Below are 21,309 nucleotides of genomic sequence, written 5' to 3' on the forward strand. Positions count from 1 at the left end.
ATATATATATATATATATATATAAACACGACGGTATGATATATAAACACGACGGTATGTATGTGTGTATGTATGTATGTATGTATGCATGTATGTATGTATGTATATATGTATGAATGGATTGATGGCTGAATATCGATGTAATTAGTTCATGTATGATATTTGCCCATACAGACAATCAATTATGGGAAGCAAAATCTATATGATAAATAAGAGTATATGAACATTAGTGAAATTATAAAGTTTTCGTTGACTCGTAACTTACAAATGAGATTTAGAGATGTGTTTATATGACATAGGTTCTGACAGTTCGTAGGATGTTCGTATGCCTCTTTTTTCAGTTAAATGCAACATGGTCGTACAACACCAAAACTTGTGCTCGTGGCGTTTAGATATACATATCGAGATGATGACCGAATCGCTAGTAAGATTATATTTGGCAACTTGGGGATGACTGGGCTTTTATTGTTGTTAAAAGAGTACCAGGAACTTTCTGAAGAAATATTTATGATCGACATAATATGAGAGTAGATATCACTAGCAACATTTAACTATCTCTTAAAAACCTATATTGCCAATTGACGTACTTAACTTTTGAGCCAAGCACTGATTTGCGAACTTTAAACTTTAAGCTTTCTTGTCTCTAGGCCAAATACTGACAACACATTTACTTGAGTCTTTTATATCTGTAACAGTACGAGATCTTTGTTTTTCTTAAACCTCTCTTTTATCTGTAAAATCGTACTCTCATTCGGAGGCAAGTACTTGTATTCTTGAAATGGTAATACTATTAACAACCGTATCAGATCATTTAATATTTTCTCGTTTCGTTTCATCTGCTTTCTCTGTTCCCAAATTATTATTTTTCATTGGAACACCCGGAGTTGTTTTGACAACTCGCTGTTGACATGTATTTTAATGCACATGTCGGTGCAGCTCCCGCTGGCGGTAATCGATATTATTCTGTGATTCTTTCTGATAAGACTGTGTTTGTCAACGTTGCGAGTGGTCCAATAGGTGTCTTGTGGATGTGGTCATTTGATAGAGTTTACACAGAGACTTAAATGAACCTGTAGCGTCTTCAAACAATGCCCTAACATGACGTGAAGTTCGGCATTATTGGCAGTCAGCAGGAAAAATGACACACGCAATTAAACAACGATTGTAGGGTTATATTAAAACGTTCTCCAACAAAATTGGAATCCTCCCTGTGTGGTTGACCCAAACAACTTAATGCGGCCAGAGGTTATCAATTATTCGATATAGCACTAGAACCGCACGAAGTTGCATCGATGGTTCGACGCACACGCAAAATCGGCAATGCTCACCTGTAGTTGAATTTCATATGTGTTCATATCGTCTTTTTTAATTTGACATGTAAGTATTTAGCGCGACTAGAACATAGTCGCCTGAGGTATTGCTTGTTTCGAAAATGACCAAAATTGTGTGTTTTTAAATTTTGTTACTCTTTAATCCCTCTTTTCAGCAAAGTACATGACGCACCCTTAAAACAGGAATTTGGAAACACACCCTTTCGAAACGTCCTGAAAAGAAAGAGCGAGTGAGATGGATCTAGACATCGATCAATACTATCGCCTGGGCACTAACCGATTAAAATGGACGACTATCTTTGTATTCATCGGGCAACCAATAGTAGTTTGATTGCTAGGAAGGTCTATATGGGATTATCCTTTTGCAAAAGACTGCAAATGTCGTTAATTTCAAATAACGTCGGTTTCTTTAACATCTACGTTTGAATACTGGTCAATAAATAAATCGTTTTGATAAAATGTATGGTATCTGTACATGATAAACGGTAATATGCTTGAAGTGTAATTAATATGCCTAACGTGAAAATGACAGACATGCAATTTAATGTTTGATTCTCTTGTGTCAATGATATAATTTTGATGCTTGGAAATGCCTTCAACCAGAGTTTCCATCATATTTTAAGAATTACTTTCATGAGCTTGGATAATAACCTTGTAAGGATATTTTGTTGGAATACTGATATTAAATAGGTTCCCCAGATCGAGTGTTTCACGATTTTAACCTAAATCACATACATTTTTATTTATTTCAGCAAGATATTAAATACTCGGCAAGCGCGGTATTAAAGGTTGATTGAAAACCCAATCCTAAAACCGCACATAATTCGGTCACGGATTATCTCAATTAAAATGGCTCTATCTAGTTTATTTAATATATCTTTGTTTTGAACGAACCTGAAGTAGGCACTAAAGAAGACAAAATCAAATGATATTAATGTTAACACTATTTTCTCTTCAAGTACTAATACTAGCACATTTGTTACACGACAGAGAAATGATAAATAAATATTTTATCATTTAAATCAAGCTATCATTCAACGTTTTCAGTCTGTAACAATTTAGACATAATTTCCATGCATACATCCAAAAAAATCTAAATAGGCTCACTTTCGTCTCCTTCTTGCTTCTTTTTCTTCTTTCAACATTTGTCATTTTAAGCCATAGGAAAGATTGCTTCAATAATTGGAACTTATAACAATACAACGCAAGCATATTATAATGAGTTCCATTTTGGTGTACCCAAATATTTGATCATCTGAATTGGACTGGATATTGATTAATTTTGTTATCAAAATAGGCTACAAAAATATATGTGACAAGAAATTCAGTGAGTAGAGCTAGCTTCCTTAGTAAAGCTCTTAATATAATTCAAGGATTTCAAGTTTGAAATCTTAATTATCCAGCTCGTGTAGACTTCTTCCGTGTATTTTTGGACAGCCCGTGTCGATAATCTCGATGTGTTTTTGGCTTGTCCGTGTAGACAGTCTCTGTGGGGAAAGATAATGATATACCATATTCTCAGCATGATATAGCTAAATTAAGTGCTGCAATTGCTATTAAAACAAACCAAAAATACTTAGAAATGTCGAAGTACAAATCAAAGATAGTGTGGAGATTATAACTTAACAAGCAAATATATATTATTCTTTTTGTCATACATATTAACGTAAAGCAGATGGTATGTTTAGCATGAATCTATATTGTGTTGTGGACTGAATATGTTATTATGAAATGAATAATCAAAGGTGAGTGAAAGAGGGATATTGGGTGTACTTAAACACATTTATTCGTATTCATGATGTTTTATGATACAAATATTGATATGTTCATACTGAGACAGGATGTTTATGTATAATGGATGTTGTGCTCTTGTTTCCTCAATCGAGCCATTGTAAAGTCCATTCCCAATATACGTTTTGCCCCTTTATTGTTGATTTAAACAAACTAAAGCCAATAATCATCGTCATCGAGTGAAGTGTAGTTTCCCACACTCGAGACTACTTGTTGTTAGGTGAAATTAATATAGCCCATGTCATCAACGTCAGGTACGTAGAAGACCCATGTTTAAAGTCATATGCAGATAAGCAAGGCCGCATATCAGAACTCCTATTTACAAGCAAATGAAACCTGTGCAAATAGAACCATTTCATTAATCGCTGGTTGCATTCATCGTTCCATTATCAGAATTCAACGTGAGTTTTTGTTTTTTCATTCTGGTGTTTAATAAACTAGGTGTTAAAGAATACTGAAAGTCTACTTTCTCAATCAGCAATTATCAGTGAATTCATATTCGTCAAACTTCTTTGTCACATCCTTCCGCCCTTCTTCTCCGTCTTCTTTTTTCTTCTCTGTAACAAATAACAAATAATTAGTACTTGGAGTCAATACAGTGGTGAATCTAGAATCAGCTGTGTTCATTTTCCTTTCCTGTGATCATATCGCCTCATTTTCTCGGCTATTATTATGTTGATTGCTAGTGTTTCTTCGCGACTTTTCCATTATCATCCAAAGTTATATATTAGCCTATAAGGTCGTGGAGGTCCAATACATTATAGTGGATATTTACGTATTTTATTGAATATTTATGTGAACCACTATAAATATAACGGCCTCTCCTACCATAAAATGGATAACAAGATGGAGCTTGTGCTAGTTACAACATTGTAATTTGTTCTATAGCAAAGGTCTAGTGCTCCGAGTGATGTGAAATATGTAACCTAAATTTCTTCTGCTGAATATAAGCATTGGTACTTTCATGGTGTCCTGGGGACAGGGAGTGAAATATAGAGAAAAAACAGCCTTTATATCATAAAAACAAGTAATATTAAGTTTTATTTCTAGCAAAAAATCAGATTTTATTATCTACACAAATCTGTTAGGGTTTTCAAACACACGAACAAGAAAAATAATCATCTTGTGCAGTGCCCTAACATGAGTGAAGAAAGACTGTAGATCGAGTTTATTACACCAAGACATTCTTAATCCAAGTGCACGTGCTGCAAGCGAGTCCTGTTTATTTCTTTTGAATTGTCCACGAGTCAATATGCATGTATCCAAATTTACATTCGGAAGACGTCACGACAAAGATTATTAATATTCCTCTACTAAATACGAAATATGTACTATGAGAGTCTTCAAAATTCGTGACTTAATCATCGGGTCATACATTTAGGACACAGTGTTTCATTGGGATGAAGAAAGGTGATCTGTGTAGTAACGGAGTCTAACTATTGGATGATAATGTTAGACTATTAGATCATTTGTGGTCTTTGGCTATATAACTGCATTATGTAAGGCTAACATATGTACGTTTAGATATGGTTGCCAAAAATCATTATCTTATGTACATATGTTATGTATTATGGACAGAAGGACAAATGTACTGAATAAACTTTATGTTCTGTTCAATTTGTTTAGGATGTGTTAACACTATTAAGCTTAGTAACATTGGTATGGCTAGAGTAACACGATGCAGACGCCTGCCTGAGTAACCGATGCCAAAGTTGTATCCAGACAGGTAACTGTGACAAAGGTATATGATACATTCGGGTTGCCGTTGTACAGAAATGTCAAAATTTTCCAAACATGTATCTGTAGTAGGGATATGTAAGCAATATGTTACATGTCATCACCATCAAGATCTGCAAATATGATATGATATCCCACCGTTATCCAGATAGGTAGTGTGGTAAGGATACTCAGCATTATCCAAACAAGTAGCTGGGTAGACAGGTTTGAATGTGCCAACATTATCCAGTCGGGTAACGTTTATAAAGAAGTTACAACATTTTCCACACGTGTACATGTAGTAAGGCTATGCGAATGTTATCTATAGCATAAATATGAGGGGCCCCAAGTGGCCGAGTGGTCTAAAGCGCTCTCCGTTACGGATCACTGCCATCTCACCTCTGTCTGCGGCGGTTCGAGTCTAGGATTCAGCCAATGTGGGTATGTGAGAAAGCTTGCCAGTAGCTTCTCGTGGGTCGGTGGTTCTTTCCGGGGTTTTCCCGGGTTCTTCCTCCACCATTAATACTGGATGCCATGTATAGCCTATCGTGTGCTGAAAAATGGCGTTAAGCCCTAAAACAACAACAACATAAATATGAGTGAGGGGATAAAAAAACGTATACTGAGGAGTAATTGTACTAACTTTACGTCAGCATTATATATATACGGGTGACTGTTGTAAAAAAATTCCAATTTTATTCAGTAGGATCTCAGAAGCGAATACATGTATGTAACATTGAGAACGGTACCTTTGCTAAATAAATATGAACACTGTCAAGATGCATAACTGTGATTAGGATATGTTAACGTTATTTTGACAAGCAACTGAGCAGAAATAGGCATACAGCACCTCACAAAATTTCGAAATAGACACGACACTGAATTTTAGTAAAAAGATTATTTGAAACCAATCCCCGTATTCTCAAAAAAATTCAGTCAAGATACTCGACATCAAGCTCACAGTTGGAAAGGTATAGCTCTCTGGATTTTTAGTTATAATCACCATGACTCTATGTCAAGACTGTCCGCACAGGCATGGTTGGCAAGGACAGGTCATAATTAAACCGACGGGTGACAGTGGTACATATATGTGAACATTATTAACATAAGCAGGATTGGCAAGTCAGTATGATCCAGACGGGTAGGTATCTTTCTCTCTCTCTCTCTCTGTATATATATATATATATATATATATATATATATATATATATATATATATATATATATATATATATATATATAAGGTATGTCAGTATTATATAAACTGATACAATTTTGAAATATATCTCTCAACAATTTTAATTATAATCAATACATATCCGGGATTGTCTTTTATTTGGTTCTTTTCTACTAGGCTCCGTGTTAATGATGCAAATTGCATTGCTAATTTTGAAGTATTGGGCCTGATCTTGCGTTTCGTTCTCAAAACCTTTGTGGACAATCTGGGACTCGTATTGAATAAATGTTTCCAACAGAAATTTGTTTCCGATAAATAAGAAAATATCTGAAATTGTATTGCTGTGCTTTTTGGGATAAATGATCATGTTATGTGTGCGTTTGTGTTCCTGTCTTTATAATAACATCTTGTTCCTATTTAATATCTATTACTTTATCTAACATTCTGATGAACTTTATAGCATGTGCAAATGCGGTACATTCGTGGTATGAGTAGCGCCATGAATTTGTTTCAGGTCATTTATATCACCAGTTGACATGTTCATTTAACACAGCACCCGACGAATTATAATGTATATGTTGACCTCAATATGCATATAGTAATATCACACCTGGATCATCTCCCATTACTCACTGATGCTAGCGTAAAACAAACGTAATTCTTTATCCCATATTAAACATTTATATTTCCTTTTTACGTCACGCCTCTAACAACGGAAATATTTAGTTACAACAGTTAGCAACTTTTTCCTCGATGTATACGGTTGGAAAATACTTCAAGTACCTTTCAACATTATATAGGTTGGAAAAAGAACATAGTGGGATGTGATGTATTTCGTCATGTGATACTATACTGTATCAATCATTTCTAACATGATGACTGTGTATTGTCTTGTGAGGATATATCTTTGATGCAGCTTGACAACATACGTTCAGTACAAGCCAGACGACATAATTACACTATGGAACAATTGTTCTGCATGCATATGTTTAATTTAGCTACAATGTTATTGTCCGCGTATCTGCATCCTGCGCATGGACATGTCGGTAAGTTAACAGAGTTTCCACTAATATTAAGATATGTAGTGTTATATTTTAAGGAAACCTTTGCTGCTGTTATTATCATTATTATCATTATCATTATTGTTATTATTATTATTATTATTATTATTGCGATAACCGAAGAATCTGATATGGATGGTTAGTAATATATTAATGTATTAACAGCTAGGATAATGTCTCTGAATCATTGTTATTATTCAACACAATGCAAAGCAATTATTTTACATTATCAGTTCTAATATTATAAAAATGTAGTGACATGCACAGCTCTATTTGAATATACCTCATGCTTATTTTATGTTTATGTTGGGTCGACGGAGTTAATAAGGATCGTAATAGTCATATCCACGAGCTATTTTCATAAGCGCCTATAATTGTATCATGCTCTTATTCCGTCTTTCCATCCGCGCTGCTTGGAAAATAAGCACTAAAGCTCAACAGTCGCTGTCGAAGGAGGAATATTTTCGTTGCTGGGGTAATTGCAAATACATGCGCACCACACATCATCGCTTCTTAATGATTTCAAATTGGCTTTCCCTGTCCATATTCACTAAAGAGTGGTAATACAAACGCATATCATCAAACGAAATAATAACACACAATTCATCCACATGTGCACGCTTGTGGTGATACAATTGTCATTAGGATACAGACAGATGTGGTTAAGTGTGAGATATGTCTCATTACCTGCGGAACACTCTCTAACTTACGAATGTCTTGTTTTTCTAAACAGTGTCTTACTTCTTACATTTATGTTATGGCACAGATTGTTAATATTTTTCCAAATTACATAATTGAGAAATCTATTTTGCCTCATATTAACAATACAATTGCTTTCTGAGCACTTAGATTAATAACAACACTGACGAAGTATTTGTCTAAAACGTATTTGATAGGTAATCATTGCGATGAATGTGGATTTTACGACCCAAACGTCTAACGTGATTTCATTTTGACTGCTACAGTAATCTGAATAAACCGTGATATCTGACATAATGGAGATCTGATAGAAACCAATACGATGTGACATGTTCTGCTTTCCTTTAGATTCACCAAATTACATCTTTCATAGTTATAACACTGCACATTTCATTCGGAATAAGCTGTGTCAAAGTGATGTCTCCCTCTAAGAGGAAATGTAACGCTTTATCTAGTAGGTTACTTACACAGGCTGATAGTTCCAAAGGTAGAACATGGACCTGGACAGTATAAGTAGAATCAGATCTTCGTCATATCGTTTGCTGCAATATATACAGCTGGGTATTTACATGAATTTTACAACTACTACTTTAATGCAAAGTCGGAATTATATTCGTAAATGTCGGACTTATATTTGTAACATATCGTATTCACAGCAATGGAGGTTTTGGCTTTTGTAATGAAGTCTATGATAGGGAAAACTAATTAAATAAATCAATGAACCAATCAACTACACCTATACCACATTTAGTTCCGTCACAGGTAAGATGACTCCAGAATTAATTTTGTACTTGTATACTAGTTCCATACTTTTGATGAAGTATTTTTATTTGCATTTTATATTCTCTATGAGGTTGTAGTATATGTGAATAAAAAGAAAACAAATAGATTAACCTATGTATATACAATTAGGACAGTGTAATACGAGCCAGTGTTCGATTTATATAGAAAAATATTTTGATTTCGAAACTAGCATATAAATCATTCTAGCTTTTGGTGATTTCTTTATCCATTTATGCGTAATTATTGCAGTTGGTGATGCAGTGGTCATATTAATTTTATCCCCACAATATAAATTGACCGAAAGGCATGATCAGCCTCCTCACTGCATAGGATCATAAAAAAAGCTACTATAACAAATGACCTTTATCGTCCTAACGTCGCAAGTTTTAATTAAACCTTCAGGAGCATTCCATGATGGATTGAATCATGGTAAACGATGATGTTATGAATCATTTCAACTAGTACATGATACTAGAGTTTAGGGTGTAAAACCTGATATTATGTCCTTCACGTCTGATATTATATCATTACTATTCTTGCTTAAATATAAACAGAAATTATTGTACAAAATAACATGTTCCCGCCAAGTAAACGCAACATTTGACTTAATAATCTATTTAAAATCTATCATTTTGCATATTTGTCTGATGAAATAATATCGCAATTGAACATTTGTCTGTACTTCATTAATGATATCATCGTAGGAACAAACATTAGACATGTATCGTCATAAGCTTAAGGTTAGTATTCAGACAAAATGGATCATAAAAGTGATGAAATATCCTCTGCTCGGAATAAACGCAAAATATATTCAAACACTTTTAGAGAATCTATAGGGGTATAATATAATATAATATAATATAATATAATATAATATAACGTAATATAATATAATATAATATAATATTACTTAATTTAATTTTATTTTATTTTATATGATACAATATAATATATTTCAAACAGAAAGCATGCTAGTTTGGGGCATGCGGTCTAATATAAAATGAGGTTACATCAATCAGAACAGTTGCTCCATTATTTTTAACCAATATTAATGTCAGACAAAACTCGTCGGCTAATATCGCTTAAGTTATTATAACTTTGGGTTATTTTTCTAGAATAACGCAAAAGATGCCAGCGTGAGACATATATAAATGACATATTATATCTTGACCTGGCGTTATGAACCTTCATGTTTGGTTGTGATATTAATTCAGTGGGAATGTGTTTAATACAGTCACATATCCGGGAAAGGATGATAATCTTGCCTTCCGCCCTGGAAGAGGAGACTTTTGGGTGATTCTTGTACAACACAGATTTTCTGGATCACACCAATTTAAATCAATAAACATTTGTATCATCTGATATTAATTTGTGTTTGTGGTTCATGCTTGTCATATTCTTAACATTACCATATATTTATATTTTTCTTTCTTGATGCTGTAACAGATCTGGTAAAGGAGGAAATAATTATGAATAAATTAATAAATTAAGAATAACATATATGCTTGATTTGTACATTTTAAGCTGTCAGGACATCGCTCATACCCTTGCATTGTGTTCAGTCAGGTCAAGACAATGTTTTTACTGAAATCAAAACTGCATATTCTCTCAAGCGTCAAGTTCAAAAGACTCCTTAAGTTTAGTGCTGAGTTAAACCGATTGTTTATCTCACATTATATTTCCTTTAAAGTTCATGAAATGAAAACTATTCATTTGTGACAGCATTCTAAGTCATCCCATTTGCATCCTGTGAGCTTCAAATGTTTGCCATAATAGTTATCATCCCCCTAGTTAGGTATAGTCATGACCTATCATGAACTTAGTAATGTATAATTAACTTAGTAATGCACTGCCAATGTTTTATGGGGTATTTTAACGGTTTGTTGAATTACCATCAAGATTAAGGTCTAAACATTTCAATGTTTTTATTGTCTTCTCTTTTGGATAGTTAAAAATGATCTTAAAATGATTTCTCAATTTGTTTCCTATTCCGGATATGTCATTTTAATGTATGATTAATGATGATGTCTGACAAAGCCGACAGCTATACGGAAATAACATAAAACTGCACCGAGGTACGTATATATTTCGGCATGGTGTGTTGTTCAACCCTGCGCCAAAGCAAAATAGATGACAATGCGCTAGAGAGAATGCACAGTGCGCGTACACAAACACTTAAACACACACACGCATCTCTCTCTGTCTCTGTATATATATATATATATATATATATATATATATATATATATATATATATATATATATATATATATATATATATTTATTTTATATTGTAGGAAATGGATGGTCATATGAAGGATATACAGGCAAGTTTTACCCTACTTGGGTAACTTATGAGAAAAGAGAAGGCGTGCCTTTTTTCCTTTTCACGTTAGTAGGAATTCTAGCGAGCGATCTGTTATATATTTTCCGTGATCCTAAAATCACTATACGTCAGGTTACCTAGATTTAGTTTTTATTGAATATATATTTGCTCTTCCCCTCCTGTTGTTTATATATTAGTTCCGAAAGTAGGTAATAGAAAAATGTTCAACGCGACTACTTGGAAAGGCAAGTACTGTGTTCGCGAAGACGTGTCAAGGCGGTAAAACTGGAAGGGAACCGGAAACGTGTCAATCTCCTCTTTAGGTAAATTTGTTAAAGAGATATTGGCAGTAACTTGTTATGGGTATTTAAATTGTATTGTTGGATGGCTTTTCTCTTTGAATTTATATTTTCTATATCTATATTGTGTGATTGACTTAGTCATTAGTTGAGTTGAGTGCCAAGCAGACAATATTTTTGTTTTTGGTAAATAAAGTAGTATATAGCCAATACTGAAGGTAAACATGTTTATTTGTATCTGTGCTTAGAAAATTTGCAATTCACTTGCAAGAGTGAAGGAGTATGAATTAAGAACAAGCAGAAAGGGGTAATGTTTGCAACGTTCATGCACTGTTGATTTAATACGTTGTAATAGTGAAACAGTCAGCTGTCTGGAGTAGAAATGCACTCGAATTAGCTCAAAAGTAACAACATTCAGAACATATTAAACAAAACAAGGTGAATTTTGCCAGAGTAAACATCACTACCTTCTGAAAGATCAAAAATATATGAATTAAGGAAAAACTAACAAACAAATTAAAAGACAATATGAAACGATTAATCCAATATCTTGTTTGTGGAACTTATATATAGATCCAGGAAGTGAGCATTTAAAAGCGGAGGTAGTTGTTTTGTGGGAGATATATTCGAGTGTGCTGTATCCAGATAACGATGCACTACTACTACAACTACTACTAATAATATTAATAACATTACTATTATTTTATCTTCCTTTATGTTTGTTACATTCTCGTGGAATAGGAATTACAATGAAATTGCAATCTTTTCACATGATGTTCTTTTGATATTCTAGATATCTTAATTTTATTTGTTACTATATAACTGGTTCTTCTCCTGCTTCTTCCTTTTATGCAATTTAATTTCTTCACTCCATTTACTCTTCGCTCACTTTCATTTGATATTCTGGAAACAACGAAGACCAATGTCATTGCTCATGATATTACTATATCACGAGATGCTTCTCGCGTAATTCAGAATTAAATACTTTGATTTTAGTATTATTGTTACTATTTACTTCTTCTTATTCTTCTTCCTCTTCTTCTTTTTCTTCTTCTTCTTCTTCTTCTTCTTCTTCTTCTGCTACTTCTTCTTCTTCTTCAACTTCTTCTCATTATTATTATTATTATTATTATTATTATTATTATTATTATTATTATTATTGATGTTGTTGTGATTGGCACGATAGATTCATACAAACACACCAAAATATTCTGTCACAAATATCATTGTATAGGTGCACATAAAGAGAAAAGAAATATCGTTATATGGGCTTTACGTTTGAATTGTATAATTTATAATAGCTAGTAATTCTAAGTTTCAATTTTATTTTGGTTTTAACAAACATTTTGAATTTTTAATGTGTGCCAATGGTTCTCATGATAATATATGCTCTAAGTTTCCTAATTTTATTTGCTCTTAATGTTTTTAATTTGTATTTTGTTTAAGAGCATCATATTTTAAACTTTTTTTAATCTTCCTCGTATTTTTTAAAATTTCTATTTGTTAAGAATATGTTGTCTTATAATTTAGTTTATTATATAATACTTTCTTTTTAAATCAGTTCATGCTTTTATTTTCTTCTTTTCTATCTGTTTTTTTTTATTCTTAATGTTTTAATAATTTTACTTTATACAATTACAAATTAATACACAATTAATATCATTTTGTTTCTTAAATCTGTTAGTTATTTAACATTTATTGTTTGTTTAATTGTTTTATATTTTACTTTTTCTTATGCTCTTTTTTCTGAATTTGTAAATTGCTTTGTTTAAGCTATTCAGGAACAATTAACAGTGTGATAACTGTTCCTTTCTTGTATCAATTTGCTAAACTGTGTCAACCTATTAATTGTGTTATGAGACATGAAATCTCTAATACGTTAGACTCATATTTTAAAATATATTCTAGCATTTTCTTTAATTTTAATTCTAATGTACACGTCAAGTAATGAGGTTCGTAATGAATACATTAAGTATGCAAAGTATGTAAAGCTGATTAAGGTCCAAGTCGTCTCAAATGAGACGGTAAATTCTACTACTTAAGGTTTCTTTGGTAGGTATAAAAGTCAACAAGGATATATTCATTGAAAGTATAGCTGCAGACATTTTCAAATTGAGTCAAGGTTCAGTGTCTGGGAGTGGGACGGGGGGAGGGGGTAATATTCTGCACCTCTGAGGCCTACATTTTGGCATTCAATAATTAATTTCAAACATGGTTAATTATAGATAATTTAGATGAAATTCTGACCAAATTTCAACGCTTACACTTTGACTTACACACTAAATAAGTTTGCTCTTTTGGGTCAAGTTTGTTTATTTTCTACATGACTTGCAATATATGGAATGCCAATGAAATCAGGAAATATTTCATACTGAGTAAAACAAAGACCTCACTGTTACACATGTCAACAATTGAAGCAACGGATGGTTCGAGCACTCAGTTCTATGATAGGAGTTTTCACAAATATTTTAGGTAAATATTGATTGTATGATGAGCTGTGTTTCCTGTATTATCAAAGAAAATATAATTTACATTTACTCTCGACATTATACAATGGCTCACTAATGTAACTTTTGGGGATAATTTTCATAAGACCTAACATTTGTATTATATTCAGGACCAAGCTATTGGGGTCTTAACTTTCCCCATTGTACCGGATTGCGCCAATCGCCCGTCAACATCTTAACGAGTGAGTCTGTCGTGGATAGCGAATTTCTAGTTCCTTTTGACATGAGAGGTTGTGACTCACCATCCAAACTGCAAATGCGTTTAGAAAATAAGGGGTATACCGGTAAGCAGATATCTGTATTATTTTTTTAAATATGAAGTCCTAATCACTGATTACAAATGCTAATACAAATATATGTTGCATAGTATGTACGGATAAAAAATACTCATTCGTTTTTGTTTCTTATAGCTAGTAGAAATAGACAACAACTTATCTATGTAAAAATCAAATCATGTTTGATATCGTATTATAAGTCTCATTATGTGATAAACAGGACAACGTGAATGTACTGAAGATTCCTTTTTCAGCATGACAACATAACTAAATCCAAGGAAAGAACTTGAAAATTAAAGAACATCTGGAAGGAAACTTTTTTAAATATTAATTCGAATTCCTGTGATCAAGCATACTTTCACCATAAATTTATCAATTGAGTGGGAAAGGGATCAGTTTATAACATCTTTGTGTCTTCCTTGCAGTCGAGGTAGATTTTCAGGGTGAGCCCAGTTCTATTACTGGGGGAGGTCTGACAGATATTTACATAGCAAAGCAGTTTCATTTTCATTGGGGAAAGATGGATCAACGTGGATCCGAACATGCCATCGATGGAAAATATTTCCCTATGGAGGTAGGGAGAAAGTAAATCTATATCAAAATTTAATGAATGCAAACACACGAAAAACATGACCTAATAACATTCTTCGACATTGATATAAATGTACTTTCGTTTGCCTTAAATATGCATCAAGTTTGGAACTGTCAAACTTGGAATGACATTATATACCTTGGTTAATCGAAAACATTTTGTTTTGGTCACGGCTTCCGTAACTGAGTTCATTTCTAATTTTGATCATACAGCACGTCCAAAATAAACACTAGTCATAACACAGTATACACATACAAAGTTCAGAGCGTTGCGTTGACCACACATCCTTCTGGGATTTTGTTATTTTGGAGTATTCCTTGCAAACACAAAGGCATTACAGAAGAAACAAGTGAACGGGTTTTCATCTATTTAGTTGTGTGCGTAGGATATGTGGAACACCATTGTAGAAAATCGACAACAGTTTGACCTTTACTTGCAATGGGTCAATTATATCATTAAAAATACCTATTATTTTTTAAGCCGTTTTCTCTATTTCAAAATTGCTACCCTATGGTTGCGTCCTGTACCCATTAACCTGTGTGTGTGGGTAGTTTTTTTTTTTTTGCTTAGTTAGTGGATTGGTAAATTTGGGAATAAGGAAATCTTCCAAATCCACCACAAGTTCAAACATAACGATACTAAATGCATGTATGGGACTGTATTTGAGATGATACAAAGACAATAAGAAAATGCAAACAGTAGCTGACTCTAAAAAGTATATGGACGTACCGTTTCTACACTTTATTGCGGTGAGATTTGAGATGCCTAAATTACACCTTACTTATTTGTGTACATGCTCTGGTTCAATTGCACATGAACTTTTCCATACCAGGGATATGTAACCTTCTTACCGCACATTTTGCAACATAAGCTTGGGCTACATGGTCGGCTTCTGTTTTCATTACTATTGAATGGAAAAGCAAACCATGCCCAGAATTTATTTTGTACACAAAATGAAGGTGAACCTTTGGTGCTCTGGTCTGCATTATGAGAATTTACAAAGGCATATTAAATCGTAACAAAAGAACAAAAAACATGCAAACTCACATGTCAAAATACTAGATTCGAGAAAAAAAAATGCAACCGAAGGTTTCGGAGGCAACCTAAGAGCCTCAGAGCCATTAAGCCATGACGACGAAAAGCATTATTTCCTCTGTCCAAACGGACTGTCACACATGAGCAGTTTTTGCAATTTTCCCGTATAACTGTACTTGATGCAATACTACAGGTCATGGCTTGGTTCACTTGAACAGAGTGATGAAAGTGATAAGGCAAAATGAATGGTAATACATATACTTACATTTATGCAGACTGAGTTTCATCAAAATGTACTTTCTTAGTTCTGGAAATCCAGATGACATGTCCTGCAAAGCCTGATACACAACGAAACTGTACTTGTATTTCGAGTACATTTCAAACTGAAATCACGTTCTCCTTATTGCAATGAATTGACCCAACAATCCAGTCCAGCATAATCAGAAAAGCAGAATTGAGTTTGATCAACATAAAAGCTAAAATCATTCCATTCCAGACTAAATGAAATGCGCGTTCGTTTACAATACGATTCTAAATTATAATACGAAGTAGACGAAAACGACAATTATTTTTAAATTACTGTTGATCCTGTGACGAAGTTCAAAGGTCGTTGGGCGATGCTATGTGCATAAAATAGTATTATTGTGTATTGATGATTTTAAGATTTAGTATTTACTTTTGAATACAGCATACATTCAAGTACGTTGTTTCTAGTAGTGAATTTTTATAATTGAGCATAGGTAGAATAAGAAAATGAATATATATTAAAAAGGTTACTGCAATTGTATGGGAAAGTATGAATTCGTTTTCTCGGATGAATACTGTACTCCCAACGTTCGTGCAATATCAATCGGAAAAAACGCGTTGATATGTTCCCATACAAATGCAGTAAAATATAAATACTTTTATTACATCTTGCTATCATGTATTTGTTGATGATATATGGAGAACAATTAAACTGCTGTTCATGTATCTGAACTTAAAGATAGAGAGAATAAAGATCGCTGAGTGTCAAGCAAATACTGAAAATATTACATTGTGACAATTTCCTGGAACTAACAAAACTCGGTCTTAAGAAAAGTACTTAGTAACCTTCCCCTTATCTGCCTGTGCATTTGCAGATATCAGCTGTGTATCATTTGATGGCAAATTGGAGTATATACACTCCTCGCAGTTGTATGAACGCTAAAGACAGATTAAATAATATACGTACCAGGCAGTAATTTCAAATCTGTAAAACATTTTTATCAAGATAAAGAAACCATGACACGATTTCATAGTACGACCATCAATTGTTATGACTGCCTCACTGAATGTAGGAACTCCACCTTTCGGATAAATAATATGTCCTGTAATGTGAACCACACGATACATTGATATGTTTGGTATGTAGAAGTTTTCTGGGATCGCATTTCTTTTTCAGATGCATATTGTACATTATAGTGCAAAGTACATAAGTTACAGCCAAGCTTTTGATAAACATGATGGTCTTGCTGTGCTCGCATTTCTGTTCAAGGTATGGTTCTTATATGGCTGTACATCGTTATTCATTATTAAAAAAATCTTCTTATTCATATGCTAAATCTACTTCTTTGCTACGGACGTTTTGTATAATTCGCATGCTTCGAAGCCATAATGAATTCTAATGTAGAACGTTTAACAATACGAAATATATTGGTTCTTCTTTCTTTTAATTTTCGTTGTTCGTTTTTCCAACGTTTGTTCCCATATGTAATATATCTTGTTTCATTTGTTTGTACCGCTTTCATCTATTCAAACTGGCATATTTTGTCTTCTTTCTCTCAATCCTAACTTGTTATCGCGTATCATTTTCTCTAAGATATTAACAAGTCATCTATCTCAATTATATTAGTCAATGTTTATGAATTCACAAACTAAATTGTTTTAAAATAACTATTTTGTTTCAGAAGAAAACATTTCAAAGTGCCCGAATCAGTCAGAGGCAGAAAAGTTATCATAGCTAACAAATCGATATTTGATATGCGTGAATGCCAGTGCCTATCAGATAAATAGTACTTCTTTAATTCTTGTTCCTTCAGGTTGGACGTCACAACATTCACTTAGATGACCTCATCAATCATTTATTGAAAGTACCGTACAGAGGTAAGTGTTCAGATTGTTAAACAAGTATTTATGCTGTTATAATACACATCAAGTTGCGGGAAGGCAGGCTTAGCTCTACCCTCTCACAGTAGTTCAGTAAAACATAGGCCATGGCGAGAACATACTGGACATAAAGTTATTATTTGCAAAATATGTGTTAAATGCTAATGGCAATGCATGTGCCTAGAATTTAATCATTATGTTTTCAATAATTCTATATAATGTCCTGTCATAAACGTCTGTACATTAAACGTATTTCACAATACATCTTCGGATCAGTCTATGCCGTTCACATTAAGTTATGAATATAAAGAATGATATTGTCCCTCACATACCGGCACATGTGACAAATGACCTCAGTAGATAATGTTGATAGTGAACGTTACTTATGATCCAACACAGGTGTATAATCCATCATTGATGACGTGTCTATTAAATATTACATTAGTCATCTTTATTGAATTCACCGTTACGTAAATATATATAAATATCCAAACATAGAAGAAAATACCATGCACGTTCGTGCAATGGTTTCTAAAAATATTAAAATATGCTTGCTTTTAAGTTGATTATTTTATCAAAGAGTATGGTTTAAGTAGTTACATAATACTACTATAACATAACGGCCACTATGGGGTGGGATGAGTGTGTAGTGGAGGACGGGCTTTTATTTTGCAGTATGTGGGCCGCTATGGGACGATAATACAATTTCACGTAATAGGCTGCTATTGTGGAAAATATATTGAACATTATGTTTTGGGCACTATTTGGTCTCAATTGAATTTAACATTACATTTCTGAGATTATGAAACCCTATGGGAAATACATGTTTAACAGGGACGAATTACTATGGAGCCCTACGGTAATTTAATACGGACGGGATAATATGGAACCCTTTGTTAATTTCTCATAGCAAAGACTGTCTACAATGACTCAGCATGTCTTTGAAAGATGCTCTTGCTTTCTCGCTTGTGATGATGCAAGCTTACAACTTTATGTAATCAAGACGTCTTAAATTTGTTAAGTATTCGTCTCTTTAAAATAATGTCTTAGTTGCAGAGAACATGATATCGCAAATAAAACCCGTTTTCACATTATGTCACGTGTCCAAGTTAATTGCGCAACTTAACATGGAACTTAGATGGGAGAAACATATAGCTAATGTTACACAAAAACTTATGTTACTATAGAAACACGTACTAGCACACACACATGGGGGTAGAGTATGATATTGCTTCATAGCAATAATTTTGACATACATATGCACAACTATGCACACAAAAATGTGAGAGTGGTGTGATATTTGTTTCATTCCAATCATTATTTTCTTCATACTTAGGAATAAAAATAGGATAGGCTCAATTACTGTTTAATTGTCTACTTTGGTGTCATTTATGAAGAAACACAACAACAACGTTGGGGTAGTGTTTTAATTAACAACTATAATTTGCGATAGAACGGAAACGTCACATCAATATAGAAATGACGTTTCACAGCATTGTTTGAATACTTTCTTTGAGACTTTTCCCATTTCACTCCTTGGCATGTACACAAAAATGTATGTGTGGTGTGACCTGGTCAATGTGGATATTACCAACAACCACAACAGCTACAAAAATAACTAAACATTATATGCCGCTTTAATTTGCGAATACATCCTATACCATGTAGATATTCCAACTTAAAACTTTTAATATATTCTTGTTTATTTGATGTGATAATGACTGTATTCATATAATGATTAAAGATGTAATTGCATAAGGGGCATGCTGAAAGAGTCTACGTTTAAACAGCTGTAGTAAAGTTACCCAACACACATAATTTGCTAACGACCAAACGTACAAGGTGGGAAACTATTTAAAGGCTGTGCAGCAGTAATCTACTTCGTCCAAACCAAGGTTGCAAATTAGCCTTAGTATACATGTTGGCCTTAGTCTGTATGTTGGCCTTAGTATGTATGTTGGCCTTAGTCTGTATGTTGGCCTTAGTCTGTATGTTGGCCTTAGTATGTATGTTGGCCTTAGTCTGTATGTTGGCCTTAGTATGTATGTTATTTTAATATTGAATGACACTTACACTTATTTTCCATACAACAAAACAACAAGATGACATTACTGATAGACTTACATTTGATAGACTAGGTAGGTTATGAAATTAATTACACTATAAATCATGATACTGTTATATAAATACAAAATAAAACAATAAAGTTCGCTAGGGCTGATGTTTTATTTTAAAATTAATATTTTCTGCTACATAGGCATTTACACATAAATGGAAAACGAATGTATGGTGTGATCTTATGTTCATTCAAACAGATTATGATACATAGGAAAAAGAGTATGATGTCATATGATTTTTCTTACAAGCACAATTACTCACACAACGATTAGTAGGGTATAACACCTTGTTCTTAGAAAGACAGTCATACATGCAAATGGAGTTGCGGCATGATATTTGGTTAAGAAAACACACTCAAACATACAATTCATGAAAAGGACATGCTAGCATTTCATATAAATTATTCAATTTTCATAGAAAAAAATAGAAACAAATAGAATAGCAGGTGGGAATGATTTGTGTTTCGTTAGAATGTACATACACGTACAAATGTGGATAGTTTCTGATATATTTATTACACAACACAAGTAGGCATATCAGTGGGGGATATGCTGTAATATGTTCTGTTAAATAAAGACACAATTATGCATAGAGGTTCGCTTTGCTATGTAAAAAAAAAAAAATGTGGCTTTCCTTCCATATCAAGAGAACAAACGCATTACGGCTAATGTAGAATGTTTAATCTAATTTCTGACAAATTTGTTTAACTCTGAGCTGAGGACAAAATATGTGTGTACTTTGGTGCGGTTGTTATCTGTAACTGGGTCATAAGTGAGCATTCAATAGGACCAGTCTGTGCTACCCATCATGGTACATTTTAATTAAACCACGTACCTTCATACGCATCTTAGCTTTCCTCAATGCATATACTTTCCTTAACATGGACATCACATGTAGTTACAATGTGTCTCAAACGTATTGTTAAATTCCCCCTTTGACCGCAAAGCGTATCAATTATACTATTACATTTTATTTTCCTCAATAGTGACCCCTGTGACTACCGATTTTAGTGAAAACACACATGTATGTTTGAAACTGAATTGTAATGCATGAAAAATTAATGCCATTAATAACGGAATCATTTAGTAATCGAAGTTACCTCAAAAGAAGTGATTGACTCAAGGCTAGAGACCAAATTAATACTCAACTTGTGATTGTTTAAGTTTCAGGAGAAATTATTGTTATGATACACATTGAAATAACGATTTCTCCATTTTCAAACTTTTTTTCAGATTTTAACCTGTATGGTATACATGTGCAAAAAATAAAGTAGCTGATATAAATCGATCATAAATCAGCGTCTTTAGTTCACTGTGTAATTTGTTTCAAACTTTGCATTTAGAAAAATTACAGGAAAACATTTATTTGGATTCTAAATTATCCATCTTAAACATTACATTATCAACAAGGTTAGCTTTGTTTCTAAGTTTGCTATACACAAACGTTGTGTGAATGAGTAAGTTAGCCAAACAC

The 21,309-nt window shown here is 33.2% G+C and overlaps 1 protein-coding gene across 1 annotated transcript in view; it reads left to right on the plus strand.

The window, feature by feature from the left end:
* LOC149784299 (uncharacterized) overlaps positions 1 to 21,309 on the plus strand; it is a 95,158-nt gene that overhangs the window by 69,475 nt on the left and 4,374 nt on the right. Inside the window, exons 10-14 of the mRNA XM_089932974.1 lie at positions 13,239 to 13,337; positions 13,800 to 13,973; positions 14,390 to 14,538; positions 17,015 to 17,107; positions 17,652 to 17,715. Coding sequence (XP_089789100.1) covers positions 13,239 to 13,337; positions 13,800 to 13,973; positions 14,390 to 14,538; positions 17,015 to 17,107; positions 17,652 to 17,715 — 579 coding nt within the window. The remainder of the gene's footprint in view (positions 1 to 13,238; positions 13,338 to 13,799; positions 13,974 to 14,389; positions 14,539 to 17,014; positions 17,108 to 17,651; positions 17,716 to 21,309) is intronic.

The sequence above is a fragment of the Sinohyriopsis cumingii genome, chromosome 14 (genome assembly GCF_028554795.1).
Source record: "Sinohyriopsis cumingii isolate HCF-2022 chromosome 14, ASM2855479v2, whole genome shotgun sequence".
NCBI classification, from domain to species: Eukaryota; Metazoa; Mollusca; class Bivalvia; order Unionida; family Unionidae; genus Sinohyriopsis; species Sinohyriopsis cumingii.